Source organism: Lacerta agilis, chromosome 6 (assembly GCF_009819535.1).
Source record: "Lacerta agilis isolate rLacAgi1 chromosome 6, rLacAgi1.pri, whole genome shotgun sequence".
Classification (NCBI taxonomy): Eukaryota; Metazoa; Chordata; class Lepidosauria; order Squamata; family Lacertidae; genus Lacerta; species Lacerta agilis.
This window is the reverse complement of record NC_046317.1, coordinates 53,081,062-53,095,991: the sequence shown is the minus strand read 5'-3', so window position 1 is coordinate 53,095,991 and position 14,930 is coordinate 53,081,062. Positions and strand designations below refer to the sequence as shown.

At 41.7% G+C, this 14,930-nt stretch overlaps 1 protein-coding gene across 1 annotated transcript; it reads right to left on the bottom strand.

Moving 5' to 3' along the window:
- Positions 1-3,314: 3,314 nt before the first annotated feature.
- Positions 3,315-13,632, bottom strand: LOC117048641 (acidic mammalian chitinase-like). The gene is made up of 11 exons (XM_033152708.1): positions 13,516-13,632; positions 12,782-12,811; positions 11,427-11,631; positions 10,909-10,965; positions 9,659-9,824; positions 8,402-8,520; positions 7,742-7,865; positions 7,458-7,640; positions 6,274-6,390; positions 5,928-6,063; positions 3,315-3,705 (listed from the first exon to the last, which is right to left on the bottom strand). Exons 1-11 carry the CDS (start codon positions 13,538-13,540, stop codon positions 3,425-3,427), a joined length of 1,443 nt encoding a protein of 480 aa, XP_033008599.1. The 5' UTR covers positions 13,541-13,632; the 3' UTR covers positions 3,315-3,424.
- Between the last annotated feature and the right edge of the window lie 1,298 nt (positions 13,633-14,930).

Genomic DNA, 14,930 nt, shown 5'->3' with positions numbered 1-14,930 from the left:
GCTTTTTCCTCTCTTCACCTATGCCAGCCATGATGTGATAAACTGCTAAATGTTACCAGGAGGACAAAGAATGTTAGTGGCTCTTGCAACATGCAAATTCACCACCTTGAGTCATTATCAGGTTTGTCCCTACCACTGGGCAAAGTGAGGCAACTGCCTCAGGTGGGAGATGCTGGTAAGTGGCCCCTTGCTCTTCTTACTGAGTCTCCCATATGCCACATGACCTGTCCTGGGGCCTTAAATTAGCCTACTGCCTCAGGGGTGGCGAAGAATGCTATCCTGTCACTAGTGCTGACGCAAGACTCAGCTACCATGCAACATTGCTTTTGTACATAGACTAGAGAGGGGTGCCACCTTAGACATCATGCATAAATTGTGCACATAGCTAATAAGCTGCAGCCTTAAGAAGAAAATATGGCACTTTCCCAAAAGGAATACATTATACCAGACAGGGAAGTAAAGTATAATGGTATGCCTGTAAACACTTGGCACTAATCATCTGTATCATCTCTAGCCAAATGGGAATCACACCTGTTTGCCCCACCCCCATGTGCTGTCAGTGTACACTTCTGAAAGTGTGTGCACAACTACAAATTTCATCCCTCTGCAGCATCCTCATGCCCTGCTGCACACGTGCTATTCAGAGGGTTGCTTGGCCCTCAGGAGTGACTTTAGGGGGTATAGGGTAATGTAATGCAGAGAGAAGCCAAGAAAACTCCACTGCACAAATCAAGTTCCACTCATCTATCTACAGCCCATGTTAGTTTACAACACACTCAGTGGATGTTGTTGTTGTTGTTGTTGTTGTTGTTGTTGATGATGATGAGAGAGGGAGATAATGGTTCCACTGTATATGACAGGGATAAATTATTACTTGGAATCAACCCGACAAGTTCAAATAAATTCTACTTAGAGTAGACCCATTGGGGGATTCAACATAGCTCTAAGCAGATTATACCATTAGTGCAAACATTTCTGTTTCCTCATTGGAGCATTCTTCCAAACATGTGCTGTTCTAGGGATTTTCTGACCCTCCAGAACAGACTTGGGGGATGCAAGGGGAAGAGAGAGTTGGAAAAGCCCCTCTGCACTAGTGGGAGTCATTGCACTGGCTTCTGCTAGTGGAACTGGGTAGTTGAATCCAGCCAACTGAAGCCTAGGGCTTGCTGATCAGAAGGTTGGCGGTTCAAATCCCCGCAATGGGGTGAGCTCCCATTGCTCGGTCCCTGCTCCTGCCAACCTAGCAGTTTGAAAGCACATCAAAGTGCAAGTAGATAAATTGGTACTGCTCCAGCGGGAAGGTAAACGGTGTTTCAGTGCACTGCTCTGGTTTGCCAGAAGCAGCTTAGTCATGCTGGCCACATGACCTGGAAGCTGTACGCCGGCTCCCTCGGCCAGTAAAGCGAGATGAGCACCGCAACCCCAGAGTCATCCGCGACTGGACCTAATGATCAGGGGTCCCTTAACCTTTTTTTTAAGTTAATCAAGTTGTGTTGTTAATTTATTCTGGATCTCACCTAGGGTATTTTGACAAGTTAAAAGGTGGGTTGTCATTTCTAAACAGACTGATATTGTTATGAGTTTGTGGGTACCAGACTTCTCTAAATTCCTGGGTCCAGTAGGGGTTAGAATTTAATCAAGGCAATTGTTAATATATTGTTGTTGTTGTTGTTCAGTCGTTCAGTCGTGTCCGACTCTTCGTGACCCCATGGACCAGAGTACGCCAGGCACGCCTATCCTTCACTGCCTCTCGCAGTTTGGCCAAACTCATGTTAGTAGCTTCAAGAACACTGTCCAACCATCTCATCCTCTGTCGTCCCCTTCTCCTTGTGCCCTCCATCTTTCCCAACATCAGGGTCTTTTCTAGGGATTCTTCTCTTCTCATGAGGTGGCCAAAGTACTGGAGCCTCAACTTCAGGATCTGTCCTTCTAGTGAGTACTCAGGGCTGATTTCTTTGAGAATGGATAGGTTTGATCTTCTTGCAGTCCACGGGACTCTCAAGAGTCTCCTCCAGCACCATAATTCAAAAGCATCAATTCTACGGCGATCAGCCTTCTTTATGGTCCAGCTCTCACTTCCGTACATTACTACTGGGAAAACCATAGCTTTAACTATACGGACTTTTGTTGGCAAGGTGATGTCTTTGCTTTTTAATTGTTAATATATAAGCTAGGCCAATTTTCTGAGCAGAAAAGCACCTGAGATTATGAGCCATTAGAAGGAAAAAAGGAAGGTGCTAAGCCATTAAGAAAGCCATTAAGACAGCAAAGGCTCTGTACTAGATGGCAAGTGGTTGGGAACCCTCCTGCTCAGAAGAACAAAAGCAAGGGTTTAGAGTTGGCTGGGATGTGACCTGGAGGGAAAAGGTTGCAGTCTGGTAAAGCAGCAAGCTGGAGAGAGGGTTAGACCCATGGCTGGTATCTATTTGAATCCAAGGCTGCAGCTATGGGAGAAACAAGACCCTCTTGTTTCTGTTAATGCTGTGGGGTTAATGTTGTGAACCCCTCCATCATAGGGGGGTTAATGCTGTGAACCCCTGCATCATAGGCTCAGGTTATGTAAATAAACACATATCTTAAAGACACCACAGTCTCCACTGTGCCTCAATTCCAAAAGGAAACATGGACCCTGTGTAAGCACACCTGGAACCTCTGGAATCTTGCATACTTAAAGACTGGGATGATGTGCAACACTATTAATTTGGACAGAATCCAGCCTAGATTAAGATACTGTTTATTATCATTTGTTTGTTCTTCTGTGATGGAATGGGAGGCAGAATACATGGAATTCTTGGGCAGTTTCACATCTAAGCAATGACCACACCGAGATTGGACTGGGGAGGGATGCTTAGCATGCTGAAGGTTTAATCCTTGGCATCTCCAATTATTGTTATTATTATTTATTGAATTTGTATACTACCCTTCATCCGAATATCTGAGGGTGGTTCACAGCAGAAAACCACAAAATGAGATCAGGTAGCAGGAATTGTGAAATACTATCTGCCTGGAAATCTAAAGAATCTCTGCCAGTCAGAATAGACAATACTGGGCTAGATAAAGAAAGCTTTCTCTGTTGCTAAGATTAACTTAAACAAAATTGCTGCACCCTGTGGCTCTGGATTATGCCCTCTCCATTTTCAAGTCCCTTTGGTGATCCCTTCCTATGCACAAGCCTATGTTGCGTGAGCCACATTCAGCTCCATGACATCTTGCCCAGGGACATAAAAAGTCACATCTTCTTCTTTAAATTTATCATGAATGAAAGTAAGGACACCCAGCCAATGTATTTTACCAAAAAGACATCAGCACAAACATACTTTAGCCATGCCTGGTAGATTTTATTTGGAGGCAAAGGGGTCTGCTGCGGACCACAAGGCTACATAATTTTAATCATCTCTCCTTAATGGAAACCACCTGTTAATATTTAAGGGTAGTTGCAGCACTTGCAGCTGTCATCGAAAACCAATCCAGCTGGGCAGCTGAAACTGTAACTCTCATGGTTTGAGCATATGTAGTATTTGGTCTTGTCTTCTGGGTCCGCATAGATACCATCCGGTTGGTTGGCACAAAAGTTACCAGGCACTGGGGGGCCCACAGTTGTTGTTGCAGGAGGAGGAGTAGGATCTGTATTTCCATTAGTTGTAGTAGTAGTAGTTGTGGAAGGGGTTGGAGTTACACCACCAGGGCAGTCTGGCACAATAGGCTCTAAAATTAATATTTAACAACGTGGTGAGAAAATCATATTCCTACTGAATCATACTAAAGGACTAAGCCACCCAGGGAAGGCGTGTTTATGCAAACAGGTCATATCAATTTAGATACAAACAAACAAATAAGAAAGTGCTCCCAGACAAAGCTCATTGTGTGCGTATGTAAACCAAAGATGTCCAATTTACTTGCCTTCTTGCATGCAAATGCTATTCATTTCTTAGAGGTACATGATCAACTAGGGGCTGACTTGCACTTCACATGTGAGACAGGCTTATGGCTTGGGAATTTGTGACTCCCATTGAACACAGGACCCTGTAAAGGAATTCTGTACGTTCATAATTATGTGGGATCATATGATGGGCATATCAAGGGGGATCCGCAACTCGGTGTTGCTTATTTCCACTGTTTGTTTACAGGCATGGGCCTCTTTAGAAAATGGCTTCATGTTTGTTTGTTTGTTTGTTTGTTTGTTTCACAACATTTATATGCTGCTTGATTGTAATGAAACAATTAATGAATTAAATTACAAATAAAGTATTAAAATGATCAATAAAATGCCCATTACTTGTATTGTTTCATGTTATTCTTAAAAAGTATCAATAAAATACAATTTAAAACAGATATTTAAAACAAAATGGGATTAGAACACATGCTAGCATTTGGCATCTCTGGGTATGCTTGTTTCTGCCATTTGGAAAGTAGCAGTATGGCTAGTGTGTGATGTCACCACATTGTATGCATATTCAAAAACAGTTCAAATGCCCATTCCTAAATGTCTGACTGAGGCCAAAGTTTAGGCACTAACTGTAATTCCTCAAAAGCCTCGCAACTGCTTTGCTACGCCATGATTGTGTGGAATCAGGGCCCCACTCTCTTGGGGCCCCCAAAAAAATTTAAAGGGGGAAAAACTGGATGTACATTTCCAAAATATAATATAAAAAGCAAATAAAATAAAACCTACATACACTAACAGTGTTTTGTGTTGTGTTGGCTCCTATGATATAAGTAATGGGCCCTGCCTGCTAGCCTGCTCCCTAAAATATCACTGGTTTGTTCATTTCTATATATATAGGGTGCCTATTTGGTCCATAAATTACCATACAGTGGAACCTCTACTTATGGACATAATCCATTCCAGAGATCCGTCCACTGGTTGAAACAGGACACTTGTGAGCACAGATGGCAGAAGCCGCTTCCGCACATGCGCAAATCACAGCAAACCCAGTGTTTACTTCCGGGTTTGCCACAGACACAACTTGGAACGTCTGCGAGACGAGGTGTATGTAAGTCGAGGTTCCAATGTATAGCATATATTCAACACAAAAAACAGTGACATTTTGTTGTTGACAAAGGACAGCTGGACATATAAAGGGCCCCATTACCTTCAGTAGCTTAGGGCCTCATCAAACCTAAATCCAGCCCTGTGTAGAATCATTCTGAGGCTAAAATAATCCCAGGATATGATGTTCTAAGTATGAGAAGCCCAGGGAATGCAACATAAAGAAATAAAGGGAAACCTTGCTCCATTCCACACTGCCAGTGTGAGTGTCCTTGTGTGAGCAGCAGAGACATAGCAATTATGCTAAGATCCTGACATCGCTGCAGTGCAAGGTCACCAGTTATGACCATGTGCCAGAGACTGAATCCTTAAGCATTCACCCTGTTTGCTGGTGATTTAGGAGCAGTGTATAACTATTCCTAGTCTTGGAGCCATATTGGAAGCGTTATTTAAACAGTAAGTCAAATAGTCTATTTACTTAACCATGCCTATTTACTTAACAATACCATAACTGAGCAGGAATAATTCTTCCAAGTGTCCTAGATCACTGAACAAAGGAGTTACAGATGGAAACCGCTGAACTATAGTTTATCAGGCAATTCATTTCTGTCACTGGTGGCTTAAACTGAGATTAAGTTAATGCCAGGGTGTCATCACGATCACTGCTGCCTTGCTAATTGGTCACTGACACTATTTTGCTTTCAGGTAATCAACACAGTCTGTTCTTTCTGCATTTCATTTTCCTCCTACCTCAGTCCTCTACATTCCCACCATCACCCTTTTTGTTTGTATATCTGTTTGCCGCTTTTGAATTACTCCTCATGCAACTCATGTCATGAACTGTATCCATCCCATGAACACTTCTGCCATAGGAAATTTGCTCAACTTTTAGATGCCACAAGATCCTAACATGGCTACCCTTCTGGAAACAGCTTACCGTTTGATTCAAGAAGTCTCTTCAGCTCACTTATTAAAGGATATTTTCCTTCATTACAGAATGTGCCCAGGAAATCATCCAGATCAATTGCCCAAACCATGGCACCTCCAAAATTGTTCTCTTTCAGGTATTTGACCTGGCAAAAAAACAAATCAAAAAGCTATTTAATAAAAAAAATTCCACAGCATTTTCCCTTTTCATTTCATATCTGTTACTCAAGCCACTTCTTATTTGGACAGTGATAATGCCCATCTTTGCTAAATCCCATGTCAGTCCAAACATGCAGTCCACGTATGCCCTAATTTTAGGGAAATGGTAAAAAGAAAATGAAACACATTCATCTTACTTTGTATTTGTAACTGCAAATGTCATCATATCCAATCCATTCATTATCCTTGTAGGTATATGGAACTTTCTGGTCATCAATCCATTCTTTTGTGGCAGTTTTTAAAAATGTGCAAATCTGGGAAAACATTACCCAAAAAGAAAAATCATTCTGCAATTCTTAATACCAGAGGACATCATTGTGGGCTCAGCTTTGGCCCCCCGTTTTGTGCTGATTCAGGCACCTAAAAACTAATAAGGGTTAGGGTTTCCTGAGAAGGATTTTCTCTCATATCAGAGCATCCCCTGACACATCTGTCTCTGAATGGCCACATGTTTCTAAGGCCTTGATCTGAACCTCTGTGTAGAGTAAATCATTAATATTTCAAACTGGACCTCTAGGACAAATCTAAAAAGAAGGTGTGGACCTGGAAACAAGAGGATAAGAAAAGCAAGCCACAGCTAAGCACCCATTATTGAGCACAAGAAATCACTTTTGATAAGGTAAATGTCTAGTACTGTTTAAAATGCTGACATAAGCATGAAAGCTAGAGAGAGAAACATTTATGACAAAAGTATTGTAGTCCGGTTCTCTAATTAGGTGCTTAAATAATCTAAGAGTGAGTATAGCACGTGGGGAAGGGGGCTTCCAACAATGCGACTACTTGGGAACATGTGCCAGCACTGTGAGAACATGCAATCCATGAGTTTATCAGCCTTAGTCATTGCCAACTGCGCTATGTGATAGTCCTCTCATATTGCATGGGACATTATTAGCAGTTTGCAGACCTATTGCCATTAAGCAATGTAGCAAGAGCACAAGATGGGGACAGGAAATGGAATGCTAAGTCTTTCAGCTCCAACTAAGGATACTTCCGCATTCACCCTTTTCTCTAGAATTGCCATTTAATTGTTTTTTTAATAAGATGCTGTTGTTCCAGGTTGTCCAGCATATGCAGAGAAAGTCCTTATTAAAGCAAGCGATCGATGAGTTGTTTTACAGCAGACAAAGAGCCTTGCTTACTCCTAGGTCTCCGGGCACACACTGGCTTCTTCCTCCTACTCACCTCTACAAAAAGTTCCCTCTTCAAGTACTCCCCCTTTGACCCAGGAACTAATTATATATACAGTCATATCGCATTTAGCCTGCATGAAAAGCCCAACAAGCGGAGTGGAGCTTGAAAGAGAGTTATGCAAGAGAGTTACCTCATAGTAGGCCCAGAAGCCTGCCTCGCGGGTGTAAGTACCAGCAGAGCCAGCCCCAGAGACAGGTGCACAAACACCTGTATCTGGTGTAGTAAGCCTGAAAGTGCGCCCATAGGTGGGGAATCCCATAAGCAGCTTTTGAGCTGGGACACCATTGTCCTTCCAGTATTGCATGGCATAATCCTGAGGAAAAGGGGAAGGGTGGAATTAGGACTCAGTACATTCATCTGTCTCGTGAAAAACACACAATAATAGCATTTCTAGGATCAGGAGGCTTTACTTACACAGTTGAAATACCTAAAATCACCCTGGTCTTTGGATCCCACATACAATGGGCTGTTGTGTCCTGTGCAGGTATCCCAACCTCCATGGAAGTCATATGTCATTACACTGATGAAATCTAAAAGTCTGGAATAAATCAAACAAAACCATTGCTATAGCTAGCACATTGTTTCTTATAGACCACTGTGTCTTTAGCAGATTCTGCCTGAAATGGGGACTCCGAGTCACAAAACCTCCAGAGCTGGTGTCTGTACTTAGCTTGAAAAAGGCTGAACTATGGAATTCCTTGCCACAAGAAAATAATTGTGGAGAAGAATTTAGCAATTTCAAGAGATATCAACAGAAAATGGTGTTGATAATTGCCAGCTTACTATACCAAGCTCCACCACCAATATGTGACTGGCTCTGGCTCTGAGCCAAGGTGGGCCTTGGTAGTTTTCAGTTATCTCAAGTGATGCCCTGGCGTAAAAAAAAAATGAGAACCCCTGTCATGGAGTAATGACATAAGAAACGCTGGAAAATCCAATACCAGGCTATGGTATGACTCTATAATCTTCCTATGTTTTCATCAGTGACACTGTTACTTAACTGAGCAAAATGGAAATTCTACCACCAATTTAGGAGCAGTGTTGTAATCCTCATTTGAGCTTCCTGGTACTTACTGTCCTATTGCAGCAATTTCATATCCAGCATCAATGGTCCCTTTGCCAGCAGAAACTGCTGCTGTGATCAAAAGCCTTTTCCCATTACATTTACCATTCTCAAAGGCAGCCAGCATTTCCTATGGAGAGATATTGAGAATCATGTCAAACCTTACTGTTGTTTCTCATGAGTATCTGTTATACACACATTTCTACAGGAGACATTGAAACAGCCCCTTCCTAATGTTTCTCATAAATTCTTGCATTTTTTTAAAAAAAAACAACTTCTAAATTTGTTAACATGTTACATAAATTTATGGTTATTTCACCAGCCACCCTATTGGCATGTATGTCTTTTTTTTAAGTTTCCAAACACAACTTTGATCTACAGACATCTTGTAAATGTTAGAACATTCCACACTATTAGCTTGTTGCACATTTGTTGCATTCATTCCACAACTCTCATCTAAAGGCATTTTCTCTGCACTGAAAACATAATATTTTTGTACCTGGGGGGTGGGGGTGGGAGAATGGGTTTCTTGTCCCAAGATGTGCTTCCATTGCTTTTTATTTGCACGATTACTGATGAGCAACATGACTACCCACCCAAACCAATTTGTGAACTTTTTTTTAGAGCTGCTGTTATTGCTGTTATTTAAAATGACAGAGCCTTGTGGGATTTCTCTTCCTCCATCTATCTTTTCCTGTCACTATGTGAGCAGGACTGGGGAGGAAAGGCCATTTCAGAACACATCAAAGGCCACATCCAGCTCAGAGGCCAGAAGTTCCCCACTCCTGCCTTAAAGATTAACAGACTAGTGTCCTATGGTGCCAGTGCCACTGAACTCTCTTCCATTGTTTTCTGCAAGTGACCAACATGCCTACCCCCATTTAAGTCATTATAATTGGTCGTGCCCTGTTGCTTATATTTCAGCTGTTGCTGCTGCTATTCTTTTAAATCCTTGGAGGAAGAGTGTCACCTGCTGTACACTATGCAGCTCTGGTGTAGCAGTGCTGATCTAACAATTGTGTTGTTTAAAGTGACAAAAGCCAGAAAGGCTACAAAATATTATGCCAAATATATTTTGCCCCAATCATTTAAGCTTTCATGCAGTACATAAATCTGGCGTAGTGAATAACTGCACATAAACTTTATGTGCAACAGTAGGACATAAGGAAAGTGTGGTTTCAAAGGGGTTTTGGGAATCAAATATTACTGCTGATTTTCTGAATCACAGATTGTGGGGGATTATCAAAACTAGTGTGTTGGTTTCTCACCTGAATCAGGATTGTGAAGCGTTGCTTGTCTTCTGGAGGGCTTCCCCTCGATCCTGGGTATTCAAAGTCCAGGTCAATCCCATCAAACCCAAACTTACAAAGATATTCAATCACTGAATCAATGAAGATTTTACGATTGGCAGCTGAGGCAACCATTTCAGTGAACCTAGGAAGAGAGGATTCTTAGATAGTTTCCCACATGCCCTTGGATGCCATTTAGATATTTAGATAAATATCCCTTTTTATTAAACAAAATATATTATCCTGTTTAACGTATGCAACTGATATCACACATACTCCCATAATTAGGAGTATGTATAAAACACAATTGCACAGTGACAGATTAATAGCGGATGCACAATTTACACCCTAAGAATTACAGCAAACTTCTTCCCTTACTTAATGCATGCTGCTATGTACTTTATAAACTTTATCAGAACCATGTTGGAGCCACTTCTCCAAGACCATCTCCCACACAGCTGAAGTAATGTTTAAATGACCCAACCACTGGTCAGAGGTCTGATCATTTAGATCTTTCCCATTTAGCATTGAGTCCTTGGCTGGAGTCCATGCAATCAGTCCCCACTCATAGGGCTGAGTCTTTTAAATGTTGCTCTAGTCATGCAGAAGCTGCCCATGGGCAAGCGGCTTGGGAAACATGTAAGAGGAACCCAACAGAAGTGTAACAGTTTGGACATTGCCTCATGCTCAGAAGCCAGAAGGAAGGCTAAGTAGGACTGGTCAGGCAGAGGGAGTTTCCAGTACCCTGGACAGCTCCTCTGGTTAGCCATATCAGATTACGTTGTGCATATAAAAGAAATATATGCAAATATGTCCATTTTGTAATAATTTATACAGAACTCAGAATTATTGGCATAGAACTAGATTATCGTAGCACAAAATTGTGTTTTGTTGCATTTGTGTTTTTATTTAGAACACAGCATACACAGTTCTGCAGGTATAATGTCAATCATCATCACTTTTATTGACCCTATTCCTAGATAACAAGGTCACTGGAACCCCTCATCAAAAGTTACTTTTACCTTGCTGGAGTGGTTTGTTATCACAACCCATACTTTATTCCTCAACCTGTGTCAGAATTTAATTTCAGATCATTGCTTGTTCATAACTATCACTGTGGCCTGAACCTTATGTCTGCTTGCGTTTCAAATGCTCAACAGGAACACACTCTATGGGTTCAGAGTCTTAATACTGTCACAGTTTAGTATGTATGTGGAAAGGATACTCACTTCTGTGTGCCAAAATTCCAGCCTCCAATAGCTAGCAGTGTGACAAGATTGGGGTTGCTGTAAAACATGTAAGAGAATATCAGTCTAGAAACTTGCATGGTGATTCCAGAGTCAAAAGTGAAATGTTAAAGGAATGTTGAGATGCTGAACAAAAACCAAGGCACCATCTCTAAATTATTATTATTATTATTTCTTTTTTTAAGATCTCTTGCAACAATTTCTTGAAATTGAAATTTTAAAAAAGGATCCATGTTACATGCTTGTACAAATAGACAGGGTTTCTTCAGATGACCTATTGATTTACCTTGATTTGCTTGCATGAAGCTTACATGGTAATTAGACTATGGGCCTCTCCAGATGTGTTTGTTATTGTGCATTCATGATTATTTGTGCTCACATTTGCATCAAAACAGTTATATGTGATTCCATCTCCAATACTATTTGCACCTCCATACATGGTAAATAGTGTTTGGAAATTCACCCGTTTTCAAATCATTGTGGAGAAAGAAAATACTGACCTGTTCTTAAGTGCTTGAAATTCAGGGAAGAGCCTGTCCTCATCATTCCATTCATAAGGGGCAATCTTATGCTGATTCATAGTGGCAAAGGCATATATCAAATGAGTACAGAGATTTGGATCAATGTTGTTTGGGAAGTATTTGGCCGGCTCTGGCCTATACTGAGACCAGTTGGTGAAATAGCATACTAGTTTGTAGGCAGAACCTGAAAAGGGGCAGAGGGATGTGAAAACAAGATGAGCAACATTTGCAGGGCTCATTTTCATTCTTGCTGCCATTGTGCCTTATACAACTATGCTATAAAAACTATTCTAGCTAGTAAAATAGCCACTCGCTGCAAATTAGCCCTTGTTTGTCATCTCCCCCATCCACCTCCCACTGCCCACTCAGGGTAAAGGTAAAGGTAAAGGGACCCCTGACCTTTAGGTCCAGTTGTGTCCAACTCTGGGGTTGCGGCGCTCATCTCACTTTAGTGGCCAAGGGAGCCGGTGTACAGCTTCCGGGTCATGTGGCCAGCATGACTAAGCTGCTTCTGGTGAACCAGAGCAGCGCACGGAAATGCCGTTTACCTTCCCGCTGGAGCGGTACCTATTTATCTACTTGCACTTTGACGTGCTTTCGAACTGCTAGGTGCCCACTCAGGGTAGGTGTCTGTAAAAGGGGACCTCCTTGTACATATTAGCTCTCCCTGCTCAGAGTTCCAAAACAGGGAGAGTTTGTGCATGTATACCAGGCTGTCCTTTACAGATGTCAATCTCCTCCCCCCCGCGCAAAAAATGCATGGATTGGCAGAAGGGCTACTTTGTTTCAGAACTGGAGGGTTTTAAAGTTTTGTACAAAGTTGGAAAAATACATGTACAGGGAGCCTTTATATTTTCCTCAGTGGTTGGGAAGATAGCTGCGCACGACTATTTTCAAGGATGAACAGGTGGAAGGGTTAAGCATCCCCTTTTCCCACCATGTGTCTCATGCAAGACTGTACTGTGGTGATGATGATGATGATGATGATTTTTAAAAAAGAACAACTGGAGGAAATAATCACATATAGTTTGAAATAACTCCACCATCCTTCAGAGAAGTCTAGTCTCCTTCTCACTGATCCTACTGAGCTTCCAAAGTTGTTTCCCTATGGCATCCTCATGCCAAAATATCTATGAACTATACTTTTAAAGAGCTTTATCCCTTCCAGACACCTTAATGCTACAGTAGTCAAGTATTACCTAAGCAGTCATATTCGCTGTGTGACCCCTTGTGGACTATAACAGCATAGTGAATATGACTGGTTTAAACACTCTGCCTCACTAGAAAGCCACCTTTACTTTAGTCTCATTAACCATATAGGGAAAGTTTCTCACCAAGCTGCAGCTGCAGCAAAACAGCCAAACCTGCAAAAGAAAAGAGAATGTGTTAGAAACAGATAAAAATATTTTCATCAGTATGTAGAAATAGAGTTGAATCAAAAAGGAGGAGCCATGCTTCACACAATGCACCACCTGTATGATGAACCAGCACCATCCTATACCCCTTTTTTGGGTTATTTTTTGGAATTCTGCTGCATGGCAGAACAGAATTGTTCACCAAAAGCATTGACTTCCCTCTGATTTGGCTTTGTAACATCATTGTGTAGTCAACCCCAACTGATTACCTGGCATCACCAAGAAGCCTGAGTTTCCAACCCTGATTTGGCTTCATGGCATCATCACATAGCTATATTTAACTGACTGAATGATGTCATGATGATATAGTGTTAACTAAGTGCTATCTAAGTACTGGTAGATTCTGATTACCTGGCATCACCTCAGGAAGATGCCTCCTTTCAAAAATATTGGAGAAATCCCACTCTTGGTAGCTCCACATTCCCCCCCCCCCATACATTTTACATTGGCAAAAATTTGGCATAACTCTAATAAAAAGATTTCCAAAGCATGTGACAGCATTTTGAACATTATTGCTCATCCTTAGAAGACAACACTGTGAAACCTTTTCTAGAACACATTCACCCTATGGCTTTTAAGACCAACTCTGTAGGAAATTTCTGTCCTTCCTAACAATTGTAATAGGAAGATTGAAAACTGAAAGGTGTACTCACCAAAGCACAACAGACCCTTCCCCATCTTCCTGGTTTTTCCAACTGTGAGTGCCCAACTCCCAATGGTAAGTTCTGCTTTATGTAGAGGGCAATATCCCTCTTATCATTGTGGGACCCAGGCACCTGCAATGAGGGAGATAAGACTTCCAAAAAGTTCAGATGAAATATCACAGGTAGAAAATTTCATTTAGTCAAGGTCAACAACTGCTCGGAAACCTTCACAAGGATAAAATCTCCCAAAGTCCCCTAAAGATTGCAATGGCATTGAATAGCCCATGGGACAGCTACGTCACCAACTAGTTGCAATGAAAGTTGTGACAAATTCTAGCTCCTGATTCCCAACCACAATGGAATCCTAGGCATGTTTAATCAAAAGTAAGGCTGCGTACACATTACCAGCTTAAAACATAGCAAGGTTGTTTTTTTCTCAATTTGGATTAAAGCTGATTTTGGAAGGGTGGACTCATCAAAACTTAGAATTTCAAAGGAAACCACTGGATAGATATGAATTGTGGCTCATATAGTGTGTGCCAGCATTGAGAATGTACTGGATGCAGCGTAAATGGAAATGTGTACACAGCCTAAGTCTCATAAACTTCACTGGGGCTTTCACTCAAGTAAGTATGCATAATATGGCAGCCTAAGGCAACTTGCTAACAAAAGCTAGGTAGAAAACTAAAGACTGCCATTCTCTACCCTAGAATGGAGTAATCTAGGGCTGCCATGCATCTGGATGACAGGAAAATGGTGTCTGGGCATATTTTCGGGAAATCGGCAAAATGACTGGGGAAACCCAGACATATAGCAAGGTGGGGGTTAAGATTTTTTTAAAATCAATTTAAATTTCAAAAAAAGGCTGAAAACTTGGGGTTGGGGGGGACTTCGAGGGGGAGGAGCAAGCTCAACAACTTTGTCTGTATTTTCACTTTGGGGAATATATCAACCCAAATTAAACTCAATGGGACTTACTTCTGAATAGAAATGTATAGGATTGCACTGTGAGTTACATAACTCAGCCAGTCACAAGAAAACCTTGATCTCCTTGGCTGTTATCCACTGAACTGCCTTGCAACCATATTGATAAGAAGCAGAAAATCCTACAGGGTATTGATAGGAACAAATCAGCTGTCCTAGTTTCTGGTCTTGTTAAATTCCATGCCTGTCAGTTGTCAAAAGGGCCAGTGTGCCCTTCAGACCATGATGAATAGCCTATAAATCACCTGCATGCTAATCACTAAAGTCGGCCAAGGTAGTTCACTCTGTCCCGAATCTACTTTGAATCTGCCAATTCTGCAGGGAGAAAGATCAGCTGTTTGGAAACAGATCTTGGCTATTTGGTTGCCAAGGAGGCCTGGTGTGTCCCTGATGATGCCTTAAAACAGAACTGCCTTGGGGAAAAGGAGCAGCCTTGGCAA